This window comes from Eucalyptus grandis, chromosome 11, assembly GCF_016545825.1.
Source record: "Eucalyptus grandis isolate ANBG69807.140 chromosome 11, ASM1654582v1, whole genome shotgun sequence".
Classification (NCBI taxonomy): Eukaryota; Viridiplantae; Streptophyta; class Magnoliopsida; order Myrtales; family Myrtaceae; genus Eucalyptus; species Eucalyptus grandis.
Window position 1 is genome coordinate 39,458,698 of NC_052622.1, and position 13,139 is coordinate 39,471,836.

Genomic DNA, 13,139 nt, shown 5'->3' on the forward strand with positions numbered 1-13,139 from the left:
GATTTGTTCACGATTTGCTGACAAATTTCCAGTTGAACGCATTCAGTCAAGACTCCAGTTAATATATTCCCGTTGAACTCCCACTTGAAATTACGTATCCCTACCCTGGCCAATCAGCGGTTGAGAGAAGTAAAATTATAAAAGTTGCGAGAATTGAAAGACAAAAATAATGAGGCAATATTAAAAGCTAAGCTTTTATTTCACATATCAAAGCCCCGCTAAGATGATCTAACATCCTTCTTTATGTAAAGATTTTGGAGGCTGAGGCCTCTCACACTACCAACGCACCCAAACTCTTAACTTTGATTCGCCGCCACCCTCCCTTGTTGCCGGCCACCGCCGTCCCCATCTAGGATAGCCCCCTCGACGCCGCTTGTCGCTGTCTCGGTCCCAATTCTCTATCTTCCCCTTAGGTTAGATCCTCCTCGCTTCTATGTGTCTTCAGCAACTTGTGTCTATTTGCACCTCTTGGTGCAACTCTCTCTCTCTCTCTCTTTCTCTCTTAGAAGCTGCCGCGACCTCACAAGGTTGCGATGTGGCCGTGGCACTCGATTTAAGGTCGCCTGGGCATCAGTAGGGCCATTAAACAAGGTGGGTCGGGTCGGATCGGGTTGGGGTAATAAATGCTTTGACCTTAATTAACCAATTTAATCATTTATATGCAATAGAAATTTATTGACCTATACCCAACTCAAATTCCTAATATACTTCCATATTTAATTCAACATATAGGAATATGTATCCACTTAATTAACCTACTTTAAGCTCTTTATTAGAATTGGCTTTCAACATTGCATTGAAAGAGAAAGTTAGTATTTGGTAGTGAATTTATAAAATCACAGCAATAAATAATATGCAGGATTTGAAATGTTAACTAAATATTGAATAAGATGATTTATACTGACCATGGATTGCATTGCAATGACAATAACTAATATTAGAATATGACGTAAAAATAACTATACCAAATGCGATCGAGGAAATATATACTTCAATATAAGAGACCCAACTTACAATTTAATATAATAAAAAATGATGGGGAAAAAGAAGCTGTCTAGATATTTTAATAAGGTGAAATCGAGCCTATATTTTAGGCCCACCAAGACTTCTATGAACTTAGAATAGACTGAGGAATCTGTTGTTTTGTCATAGAACGTGAAGAAAGAATTATAAAGATGGGTTAAGTTTGGGTGAATTGTGAACTCATTTTGACATTCATATGTTTTTTAGTTTTCCCATTCTAAACTCATTTCTAGCTCATTTACTAAATATAACTAACCTATACAATAACTCAATCCATCAAATATGGGTTAATAAATTGATTTATGACCATTTTGATAGGTCTAGCCATCAATAACCTTGAACTAGGTCGCCTAAGCATGGTGGTGCTTGAATGTGTAAGATAGAGAGACGAGTGAGGAGAAGATGGAGCCACAGTAATGAACCTAGGTCGGGAGGCTTTGTTGCGGTACCGGAGTAGTTTAGGTAAGAAGTAAGTGTGAGTATGGTTCGGGTTGGTGGGTCGATTCAACACGTAACCTAGGAATCAACTTGCAAAGTATTGGTCTCCAATTTTTGATATTGAGGATCGATCTTATTTAGCTTGGGATCGAGGACTGAATTTACTTTATGGATCTAGTCTAGTCCAAGGTTAACATAGGACCAGTCGATTCTTTTTTCTTTCCTTTTTTTTTCATTTTTTTATATTCATTAAAAAGACAAACATATTCTTCGAAATTATGTATCTATTGACAAAGCAATATTAAGCAACCAAATGATGAATATTGATACAGATCAAACAAAAATCTGAGATAAGACAACAATAAAACTCTCCACTTGTTAAAAACAACAAATCACATAGACAAACATGTAAAATAAAATAAATAATAAAAAATTCAATATATGTAACATGAAACATGAATTATAGGATTTCATATCTTGTTCATTCGTAAAAGTTTGCTTCAAATTTTGCACGCCTCCAAACAAAACAAACAACAAACATAGTTAATACTTAACGGTAATTTTAAATTGAAATTACTATTAGCGTAATTAATAAAAAAAATATCTCCACTTATATTCATTCAACTTTAACATGTAAACTTTATTTATCAATAATAATCTCCTTGGTTCGTATCCTAAAAAAAAAGAAAAAAATTGATTCATTAGATATGCAAAGGGATAAACAAGTTAAAAAGAAATATGCATGACTTAGACTTAACGAATTTAAACTTTTTGACACCCTTAATGTACTATTCAACATCAATAGGCACGTGATCAGCACAAATTAGAGCTTTCACCATTGAAGGAGTCGAAAAATATAACCTCATTTTCCAATATAAAAGGCCAACCAACATATGAGTTTTTTAGTGCAGGATAGATTCCACAACTATCGATTCCTAAATCGAAAGTATATGAATGCTCTAGTGACCAAATCAATCTCAAAATGGGTAAGATGAGTAAGAGATATGCATTGAGCTGGCTAGCTTGAGATCAACACAACTCGAAACATTTTTGTTATGGAAAATCTAAACTATCGTAATACAAGACAAAGTTGAGCTACTTGTAGAATGACTCTAATTATGGTACAAATACAGATCACTCTCCATTCCTCGTGCTCACGACTTGTTTCTCTCCAATCGAAATAGTTGGATTATGGCTGCACATGTGTGCAACTATTTAAATAGAATCTCCCGTAAGTACCCGAAAGAAAGGTGGAATTCAATGTGTCCGTGACACTTGTGGCGCACGATCGGATTCTTAAATTCTCTTAAAACTCGAACAGATCTGATCCTAGCTGTTAGCATTTTTCTCCCTTTTCTCTTTGTTTTTTGTTTTTTTTACTTTTTTTCTTTTCTATGGACAAATGGGTAAAATTTGTGGAAATTAAGGTTGGAAATTCAAACCGGTTAATGACAGAGCTGCAGCAGTTATTCAACGGACACAGGTTGTCCCATGGCGGTCTCTGACAACTAATTTTCGAAGCCACTGTTCATTAACAGCCGTGTACACCTCCCCTTCTGCGCATGGAAGGGAGCCCGCAGTGCCGCCAGTCAACGCTCGCAATGAATGCAATAGTTCTCTGGTCAAACGAAAATGTTCACTGCCATCCACATGTGGGAAGTTGGAACTTCAAGACTGTCGCAGTTTTCTGACTTTGAAGGCTCTTCAAAATGTGCACGCATAAAACTTCTGGGAGCAATTATCAAGGAAATAATTAAAAAGAGAATTTATAGCTCGTGTTCTTTACAATAATGGCTTTGAAAAAGAATAATTTATTCTTGACTATGCATGCTTGTTGATCTACTCTTTTTGTAATTAAATTTTGTTTCTAAAAAGGTTTTTGTTTAAGAGTGTCCTTAGGCATTTATTGAGTAACTGAATGAGAAAAGCTATAAGACAAATTATTCAAACATTCATAATCACGCGTATCAATAAAACAAAGTTGGCACACTGAAGATTACAAAAATTCCTTTTTGAATACTTAGTAAGCACCCCAAAAATACTTTTCAATAAAAGTTGCACTTATTAACAAGTTTCTTGTACTTTGGCTCACTTTATCAGAACAATCTCAATTTTCAAAGCTTCAATTAGACATTTAACAAGAACCGTGATAATGTATTGATACTTTCTTAATTAGCTACTTAATAAGTGTCAATAAGACAATCATCAATAAACTCTCTAACCAAAATAATTATAATCTTTCAACTTTGAATTGAAACGCAACAATCTCAACCATTCAATATCTTAGTCTGTATATTCTTGCTTTTCTGTTTTTTGATCCAACGGTGAAAAGGTGAGGACGGAGACATAGTTTTACCCAATCAACCGATAATTTTATACTGAGAAAATGTAGAAGGGCCCTTGAGACACTCCCCATCAATCAATCCTGGCAAACTCAAGGTCTCAAATAAAAGAAGCAAAAGTTAAAAAAAAGCAGCTCCAAAGTTCACATTCGGAGCTTATTATATTCCCAATAAGGAAAGAGAAGATTTAGATTAATCAGATATGCTTTTGAATATGCCCAAGAAAAATATCAGTTAATTAAAAAGCAATTGACACTTTTTACATCCTATAAATTTTCCTTTACCGTGAAAGAAAGACTGAGTACTTTTTACCTCATACTTTAACAAACGACACTTATTCCTTTACCTAAATATTGTTGAGATGTCTCATCAAATATTAAGGTAACTTTAGTCGTGTGTCCCTTGGGGCAAGACCTTGTGAGAGATACCTCGTACCTTCAAAAGCTAAAATGAAAAAAAAGAGAAGCAAATATTGTCGAGTGTGTGTATATACACGCACACCACAATTATTTGCATGTTTTTAAAGGTTTCAAGTTTAACTTAAACTAACGTCAAATTTCGTCAAAAAAACTTAACGTCAAATTGGGTTAGCCACGTATTTTATCAAAAAAATGAATAGTACTTGGAAAAAGCCTATTGGATAGAGTCAATTAAACAACGTTTGTGATAAAAATGTATAATTCATCTCATCTCTCAATTTTACGATGACTACATTGTATAATTAGCATAAAATAGACAAAATGTAACGGGGGTTAAATGGTTTATATATATGGATGATGTGACATTTTCAATGAACATTCAATGGTGCTGTGGCTTCTTAGAATCACGAGTTGATTTTCTTTCACTTTTGATTTGATGGTTAAGAAAGTACAGTATAATTTTTTCATTGCCAAAAATAAAATAGAAAATGGTGGCGTGACTTTGTAGAATTACTAGTTAAAAAAAACTACTTTTAATTTGTCATTTCAAATTAGAAAGCATGCAGTAAATGATATTTTTTCTTCCGATAGTGATTCTTTGGCTAAATAATTAGTAAGGTAAAAATCAATCGTTGTAATGCATAAACCTTTCATATTTTCACGATTTAAGTTCTTTAATTGTTTTTCAGTAGTTACATAAGAACTCTTAATTTTGGTTGTAACTAAATTTTTCTCCTTTTTAATAAAATCTGTTACTCTCTTCACTTCTTGCATTGTTAACTGTAATTTAACATCACTTAATAATTTTTTTAATATCTTACCTAACTTAAGTCCAACCACTAATGATGTTACCATAGATTTGTTCATTTCTACGATCATCTAGGGTATTAGGGGCTAAGTATTACTCCATTAGCATTGATAATTATCCTTGTATATTGCACAAAAAAATGCAAAGGTATGATCAATCACAGGTCCTTTTGCACCTAGCACTGATGAGGGGAGCTATTTTTTTCTCCTAGTGAGCACTCCCATACTTTCCATTGGTCAACAACCATTTTGTCAATGATAATTTAAACATACTCTAAACAATGAAAATGGCACCATTTGTTATTAACTTAGGTTACTAAGATTATCAATGATAGGGACAAATTTCGTTTGATTGACTTATGCACAATTTCTTTCGAAAAAAACAAAATTGGAAAGATTGGAAAGATACAAGATAGATTTGATATTCTTTAGATTAATTATTCGGTTAGGTTTCGAGGCAATATCATTAGACCGATTTTAAAGCCTAATCCATCCCATGCATCGGATGAGATATTATTATTCTTAACAGTCCAACTCACTTGTACTCACATGGTTTATCTATAACATTTGAAAACCACATCAACTTATTTTTATAACTCGACGGCGAAGAGGAAAATACCCAACACGGTGCTGATAAAACAAGAAACAAACCGGCAATAAACTGCTCCACCTGCCAATCCCCAAAAGTCAATAACAAAAGGAAAGAGGAAAAGAAAAAAACTCTTTTTTTTTTTCCTTTTCTTCTTTTTTTCGTTTTCTTCTGCAGGGCGACAGGCAGGGTGAGTGAAGATCGCCGGATTTGAAGGAGACAGACAGAAAGACGACTATCTATATGTATGTGCAAAGCAGCCAACCAGGAATTTTCATCAGCAAAGCTTTAACTCGCTGCCGTACTGGTTAACTTCCCTACCAAGCCAAGCTTGATTAATCATCATCAACTGTCCTGAGTTCCCTCCAAGGAGAAAAAAGATTTCCAAAATTTTTTCACCCTTTTCTTGAAAGAACCAGCGGCGAAAAATCATTTCTTTTGATGTTATTTGGTTTTTTTTTTTTCGCCCCACTTTGAATTCGTGGCCACTTAAAGACAAAAGGTCTGCCCTAGTCAAAAACCCATCTCCACGTTTTCACAATCACAGTGTTGCTTGTCGGGGGGTTCCTCGCTCCCTGTTTCTCCCCGCTCCTGCTCATCTCACGACCCGTCACTTTCTGTGTTGAGCCAAACACTTAGCACAGCCCACTGAACGTGAAAACACCTCCAAATCAATCTCTCCATTTTTCTTGTACAAGAGCATCACCTCGGAGTAAAAATTAAATAAACCCCAGAAAGCAAAAAGGAGAAAAGAGAGGAGAGAGAGAGAGGGAGGAGAGAGGGAGGGAGGGAGGGGAGAGAGAGAGAGAGGCAGAAAAAACAAGCACACCTGATCTAAAATAAAAAAGAAAGCCAGGTCGATTGGGGGAGACTCACCAGTCAATAATCAAAAGAAGAGAAGGGGAAGAAGAAGGAGGGGGAGGTGTTTGCTTTGTCTGTTCACGAAAGAAGCGATTTTTTTCAATTTTCTTTTTCTTATTGGGTTTTGCAAATGTCACAAGATTCTTCTCCTCAGGAGGAGATAAAGGCCACGATTGAGCAGTGGCGATGGTCAGAAATGCAAGGCCTTGAGCTCCTCTCCTCCTCCTCTCCTCCTCACTCTCTCCTCTCCCACCACCCTCCAACAGAACCCAATTTGACACTCGAATCAGGTTCGAGTGTGCAGAGCGTACCTAAGAAAGCAGGAGAAATGGATGCCCACGATACAACTGCTAATAGTACCAGTGATGGTGCTGCTGCTAGTTTCACTACTGTTACTTCTTCTTCGCCACCACCTGAGTCCAAAGGGGATGGTGGTAGTACCAGTGTTGGGGGTGGCAACAGCGAAGAGAAGCCGAAAGATCTTCCTGCGGTTGGGTTCGGCGAGCTGTTCAGATTCGCTGATGGGTTGGATTATGTGCTGATGGGGATTGGGTCTCTGGGTGCGCTCGTACATGGGTGTTCCCTGCCTCTCTTCTTGAGGTTCTTCGCCGATCTCGTCAATTCCTTCGGGTCCAATGCCAACAACATGGATAAGATGATGCAGGAAGTCTTGAAGGTAATGCGCTAAAAAAGAAATAAAGAAAGAAACGCAGGACTTTCGGTTTCCCACCCATTATCTGCTAATCGCACTATCACTGATCTTTGTGCTTGTGAAAACACTTGGCAGTACGCATTCTACTTTCTGGTGGTGGGTGCTGCAATATGGGCTTCTTCATGGGCAGGTCTCGACTCTCTCTCTCTCTCTCTCCGCCACTTTGGTTTCTTCCCTTAAATGGGTTTTCCTGAAGTATAATTCTTGAACTGAAGAGGTATGTAATTTGTGGTTGCAGAGATATCATGCTGGATGTGGACAGGGGAGAGGCAATCGACGAAGATGAGGATCAAGTATCTGGAAGCTGCCCTGAACCAGGACATACAGTACTTCGACACGGAGGTTCGCACCTCGGACGTCGTCTACGCCATCAACACCGACGCCGTCATGGTCCAGGACGCCATTAGCGAGAAGGTCTGAGGCCCAGCAACGGCAACGCGTTTTCCAGTCTTCTTGTTACGCATCAAATTCATCTCCTCATCCTCTTGTTTCGATATCTTGTGCTGCAGCTGGGGAATTTCCTACATTACATTGGGACGTTCGTGTCTGGCTTTGTGGTGGGATTCACGGCCGTGTGGCAGCTGGCTCTGGTCACCCTCGCCGTGGTCCCTCTGATCGCCGTCATTGGCGGGATCCACACCACCACTCTGGCCAAGCTCTCCTCCAAGAGCCAAGACGCTCTCTCGCAAGCTGGGAATACCGTCGAACAGGTAGAGATCATTCCTTGCCCCTCCCCGCCCTTCTGTATGGTTTTTCGTTCCTGGGGCTCGCCGATTTTGATGGTGGCTGAGTATGTTGACAGACGGTGGCGCAAATTCGAGTCGTTTTGGGATTCGTGGGTGAGTCGAGGGCACTCCAAGCATATTCCTCTGCTCTGAGGATAGCGCAGAGGATCGGGTACCGAACCGGGTTTGCCAAAGGAATGGGTCTGGGCGCCACCTACTTCGTCGTCTTCTGCTGCTACGCCCTCCTCCTCTGGTACGGTGGTTACCTCGTCCGCCACCACTTCACCAACGGCGGTCTTGCCATATCCACCATGTTCGCCGTCATGATCGGTGGCCTGTAAGTGTCTCTCGAGTCCCCGGCTGTGTTTTCTAGGAAGAAAGTTCTTTGATGGTCTCTCTGCTGATTCTCTGTTAATTGGGGGCAGTGCATTGGGGCAATCGTTGCCGAGCATGGGGGCATTTGTGAAGGCGAGGGTTGCAGCTGCAAAGATTTACCGAATAATTGACCACAAGCCGAGCATCGACAGGAATGGTGAATCGGGGTTGGAGCCCGGCTCGGTGACGGGACTGGTGGAGCTGAAGAATGTGGATTTCTCGTATCCGTCGAGGCCTGATGTTCGGATACTCAATGACTTCTCTCTCACAGTGCCTTCTGGGAAGACCATAGCTTTGGTTGGCAGCAGTGGGTCTGGTAAAAGCACGGTCGTTTCGCTGATTGAGAGATTTTACGATCCCACTTCTGGTAATTTCTTGAAAACCTAACTAAAAATTCAACTTCTTGTGAAAAAAAGTCACTGAAGATGTTTGATGGTTGATTTTTTAATCCCATTGAAGATAATTTCCGTTCTCAGAATGAGTTGATTTATGCATGGTTGAAGAGAGAAATGTCAATGCATTACACTTTGTTGAAAAAAGAAGAAACTGTTTGTGTGTTAATAAACGAATGTGTTTCAGGGCAAGTAATGCTTGATGGGCATGACATAAAGACACTGAAGTTGAGATGGCTAAGGGAGCAAATAGGGCTTGTGAGCCAAGAACCGGCGCTTTTTGCGACCACCATCAAAGAGAACATCTTGTTAGGCCGGCCCAATGCAAGCATGGTTGAGGTCGAAGAAGCGGCCAGAGTTGCCAATGCACATTCCTTCATCGTCAAGCTCCCAGATGGCTTCGATACACAGGTTAGCAAATTATGCAGTCTATTTATTGGTTATGTTTCGCTCTCTTTTTAGGCTGTAATCAATACATGGTATTATTCTTGGGATGCCTTTGTTTTCCACTTTCCTGTTTGAAAGTTTAGGGAGCAAATCGCTGTATAAGAACATTGATTTCTTTAATTTAATTTGCCTTTTAATCTGACTACGGGGGTCATACTGATGATGTTGGTGATTTATAGGCATTTGATAATCTGTCTTTATGTCAGTTTAGAGAGGTGGAGGAGTGGGTGAAGTTGATCATTCCTTAAGCAAACACTTAATCATGGATTTTGACCAGGAAAGGTCCACTTTTTGTGGTAGATTTTTTAAAGAGAATTCATAATTGCTTAATTTTAAATTCAACCATTCATTTGGTCAACATCCGGGACCCAGGATTTCATTTCATTTTAAAATGTCAATGGAGGGAAATGGTCGGTCTTGTAATGCAATTATAAAGAAGGTAACGTGCCTTATTCAACAGTGCATGTGCAGATATAGACAAAAGTTCTATATAGATTAGGCAGAAACCAAGTACTAAAGAAACGTTTTGAGGATGGAAGAGAAAATTCCCACGAGCACAGTGGGAAACCAGGAAAATAAGCGCATGAAGGGCATGGTATGAAGATGAACTACTTTAGCGAGGTGTGTTGTTTCTATTAGGATGGTTACATTTTGAGTGGGCAAAATGTAGGAGAATCTGCCCTACCAACAGGGACAAAGATCAAATAACATTGGTTATGAAGAAGAAATTTTTATTTTGGACTAAAAAAAGGGAGCAATAAAGTAGAGAGAATGGTGGTCAAAGTGCAGAGTTGAGTGAAGTAAAATGCAGAATAAGTTTCGACTGTACAAATGGGCTGAATGATGTTAAATTTCAACTTCTCAATGGAATTGCAATAGCAAAGCATCTTGGGACTGATTGCAAATTCCATACTTGAGAATTGCAAACCATACAACCACCCCCCCAGAGGAAAAAATAAAATGATAACTCAGAGGATAGTTGCCATAAACTCCAACATAGAGACTGAATCTTTTGAGAGTTAATGTTGCATATCTTATCTGAATGGGTCCAGATGGACTAATTATCACTTGAATGCGGTTTCTGTACCTCTCTTAGGGATTCTGTTCTAAAAATAAGGGGACAAGATCACTGAAAACTGATTAGTAATCTCTTAAATGACAGGTTGGAGAAAGAGGGCTACAGCTCTCAGGAGGGCAGAAGCAGAGGATAGCCATAGCAAGAGCGATGCTGAAAAACCCAGCAATATTACTCCTTGATGAGGCTACGAGTGCATTGGACTCGGAGTCAGAGAAGCTAGTGCAGGAAGCCCTTGATAGGTTCATGATAGGAAGGACGACCCTTGTGATTGCCCATCGCCTCTCCACCATTCGCAAGGCTGACCTTGTGGCTGTACTTCAGCAAGGAAGTGTCACTGAGCTTGGAACCCATGATGAGCTCTTTGCCAAAGGAGAAAATGGGCTCTATGCCAAACTTATCCGCATGCAGGAGATGGCACATGAAACCGCCCTTAATAATGCAAGAAAGAGCAGTGCAAGGTAAATTTCACTTCTAGTAGTTGTATTAGTCCTCCAAACATTCCCTTAAAACTTCTGTCCTTAGGGCACTATCCCTTGAGAACTTAAAGATGTGTTTTCAGACAATCAAACGAAATTTTTTCTGTTGCAGGCCCTCCAGTGCAAGAAACTCCGTGAGCTCCCCCATTATTGCACGAAATTCATCATATGGAAGATCACCATATTCTCGTCGCCTATCGGACTTCTCGACCTCTGATTTCAGTCTTTCTCTTGATGCATCTTACCCAAATTATAGGCTTGAGAAGCTTGCTTTCAAGGAGCAAGCCAGTTCCTTTTGGCGTCTTGCTAAAATGAATTCTCCTGAATGGGTTTATGCTTTGGTTGGGTCCATAGGCTCTGTTGTTTGCGGTTCTCTCAGTGCCTTCTTTGCTTATGTTCTAAGTGCCGTCATGAGTGTCTACTACAACCCGGACCATGCTTATATGATTCGGGAGATCGCAAAGTACTGCTATTTACTGATTGGTCTTTCATCGGCTGCGCTTCTCTTCAACACCCTGCAACATTTCTTTTGGGATATTGTTGGGGAGAACCTCACTAAACGGGTGAGGGAGAAAATGCTGGCAGCAGTGCTGAAAAATGAAATGGCATGGTTCGATCAGGAGGAAAATGAGAGCGCAAGGATTGCAGCAAGGCTATCTCTTGATGCCAATAATGTCAGGTCAGCAATTGGAGACCGTATATCAGTGATCGTGCAGAACACAGCCCTCATGCTTGTTGCCTGCACTGCAGGATTTGTCCTGCAGTGGCGCCTTGCCCTTGTCCTTATTGCTGTCTTTCCAGTGGTTGTTGCAGCTACTGTTTTGCAGGTTGGTGTTTTCCTAACCAATGTCATTAATGAGTTTCAGCATGTCTTGTGTTCAAGCTCTGAGAGTGTGCCTTAGTACCCTTACATATATGCAATATTCCCCCTGATTTATTCCTGTTTCTTCACTTTTGACAGAAAATGTTCATGACCGGCTTTTCGGGAGATCTTGAAGCTTCCCATGCTAAGGCCACACAACTAGCTGGCGAAGCCATAGCCAATGTAAGGACAGTCGCAGCCTTCAATTCTGAAGCGCAAATTGTGGGTCTTTTCTCCTTCAACCTTCAAACTCCGCTTCGGCGCTGTTTCTGGAAGGGACAGATCGCTGGAAGTGGATATGGGGTGGCCCAGTTTGCACTCTATGCTTCGTATGCTCTTGGCCTTTGGTATGCTTCATGGCTTGTGAAGCATGGGATCTCTGATTTTTCGAAGACGATACGTGTCTTCATGGTCCTTATGGTTTCTGCAAACGGAGCAGCAGAAACATTAACTCTTGCTCCTGACTTCATTAAGGGCGGTAGAGCCATGAGATCAGTATTTGAACTTCTTGACCGGAAAACTGAGATTGACCCTGATGAGCCAGATGCCACGCAAGTCCCGGATCGCCTCCGTGGGGAAATCGAGTTCAAGCATGTGGATTTCTCTTATCCATCCCGTGCTGATGTGCCAATCTTCCGTGACTTGACTTTCCGGGCCCGTGCGGGAAAGATCCTTGCGCTCGTAGGCCCCAGTGGATGCGGCAAGAGCTCGGTCATTGCACTGATTGAGAGATTCTACGAGTCAAGCTCTGGGCGGATCATGATTGATGGGAAGGACATTAGGAAGTACAATCTCAAGTCACTAAGGAGGCACATTGCAATGGTTCCTCAGGAGCCATGCCTTTTTGCTACCACCATTTACGAGAACATCGCATATGGGCATGAATCGGCTACTGAGGCCGAGATTGTGGAGGCTGCGACCCTAGCCAATGCCCACAAGTTCATATCAGGGCTTCCTGATGGATACAAGACATACGTCGGTGAGAGAGGAGTTCAACTCTCTGGAGGACAGAAGCAGAGGGTAGCCATTGCTCGAGCACTTGTGAGGAAAGCGGACATAATGCTGCTTGATGAGGCGACCAGTGCACTCGATGTTGAGTCGGAGAGATCTGTGCAGGAGGCATTGGACCGGGCTTGTGCTGGGAAGACGACCATTGTGGTGGCCCACCGGCTATCGACCATCAGGAATGCCCATGTCATTGCGGTTATCGATGATGGGAAAGTGGCTGAGCAAGGTTCGCATTCTCAGCTACTGAAAAACTATCCAGATGGAACCTATGCAAGGATGATACAGCTACAGAGATTCACTCACAGCGAGGTGATCGGAATGACTTCAGGCTCAAGCTCTTCGAGGCCGAAGGAAGATGGGGAAAGAGAGGGCTGATGAGTTTTGATACCCAAGGGGAATTTCCTTATACCCCATCATATGTTTTTGGAACTCTTTTTTTTGTTTTTTGTTTTTTGGGGCTGATTACGTATAGTATAGGGATGTGTATTATTATCTAATTGTTCTTAGCTATATATGTTCTCACCAAAATTTGGAAAATGCTCTCTATGAATGATATGAGCTTCATCGAGCTTGTTTGGGTCAAAA

General features: G+C 40.7%; 1 protein-coding gene across 2 annotated transcripts; it reads left to right on the top strand.

Annotated features, from left to right (window-relative positions):
• Positions 1-6,156: 6,156 nt before the first annotated feature.
• LOC104426339 (ABC transporter B family member 1) lies at positions 6,157-13,139 on the top strand. 2 transcript variants are annotated; one of them, XM_010039348.3, is made up of 11 exons: positions 6,157-6,540; positions 6,634-7,155; positions 7,267-7,321; positions 7,430-7,605; positions 7,701-7,901; positions 7,994-8,253; positions 8,342-8,658; positions 8,871-9,094; positions 10,293-10,666; positions 10,797-11,511; positions 11,646-13,139. In XM_010039348.3, exons 2-11 carry the CDS (start codon positions 6,676-6,678, stop codon positions 12,927-12,929), a joined length of 4,086 nt encoding a protein of 1,361 aa, XP_010037650.1. In that variant the 5' UTR covers positions 6,157-6,540; positions 6,634-6,675; the 3' UTR covers positions 12,930-13,139. The 2 variants fall into 2 exon arrangements, with proteins under 2 accessions (XP_010037650.1, XP_010037649.1); XM_010039347.3 differs by having other exon boundaries at positions 6,157-7,155.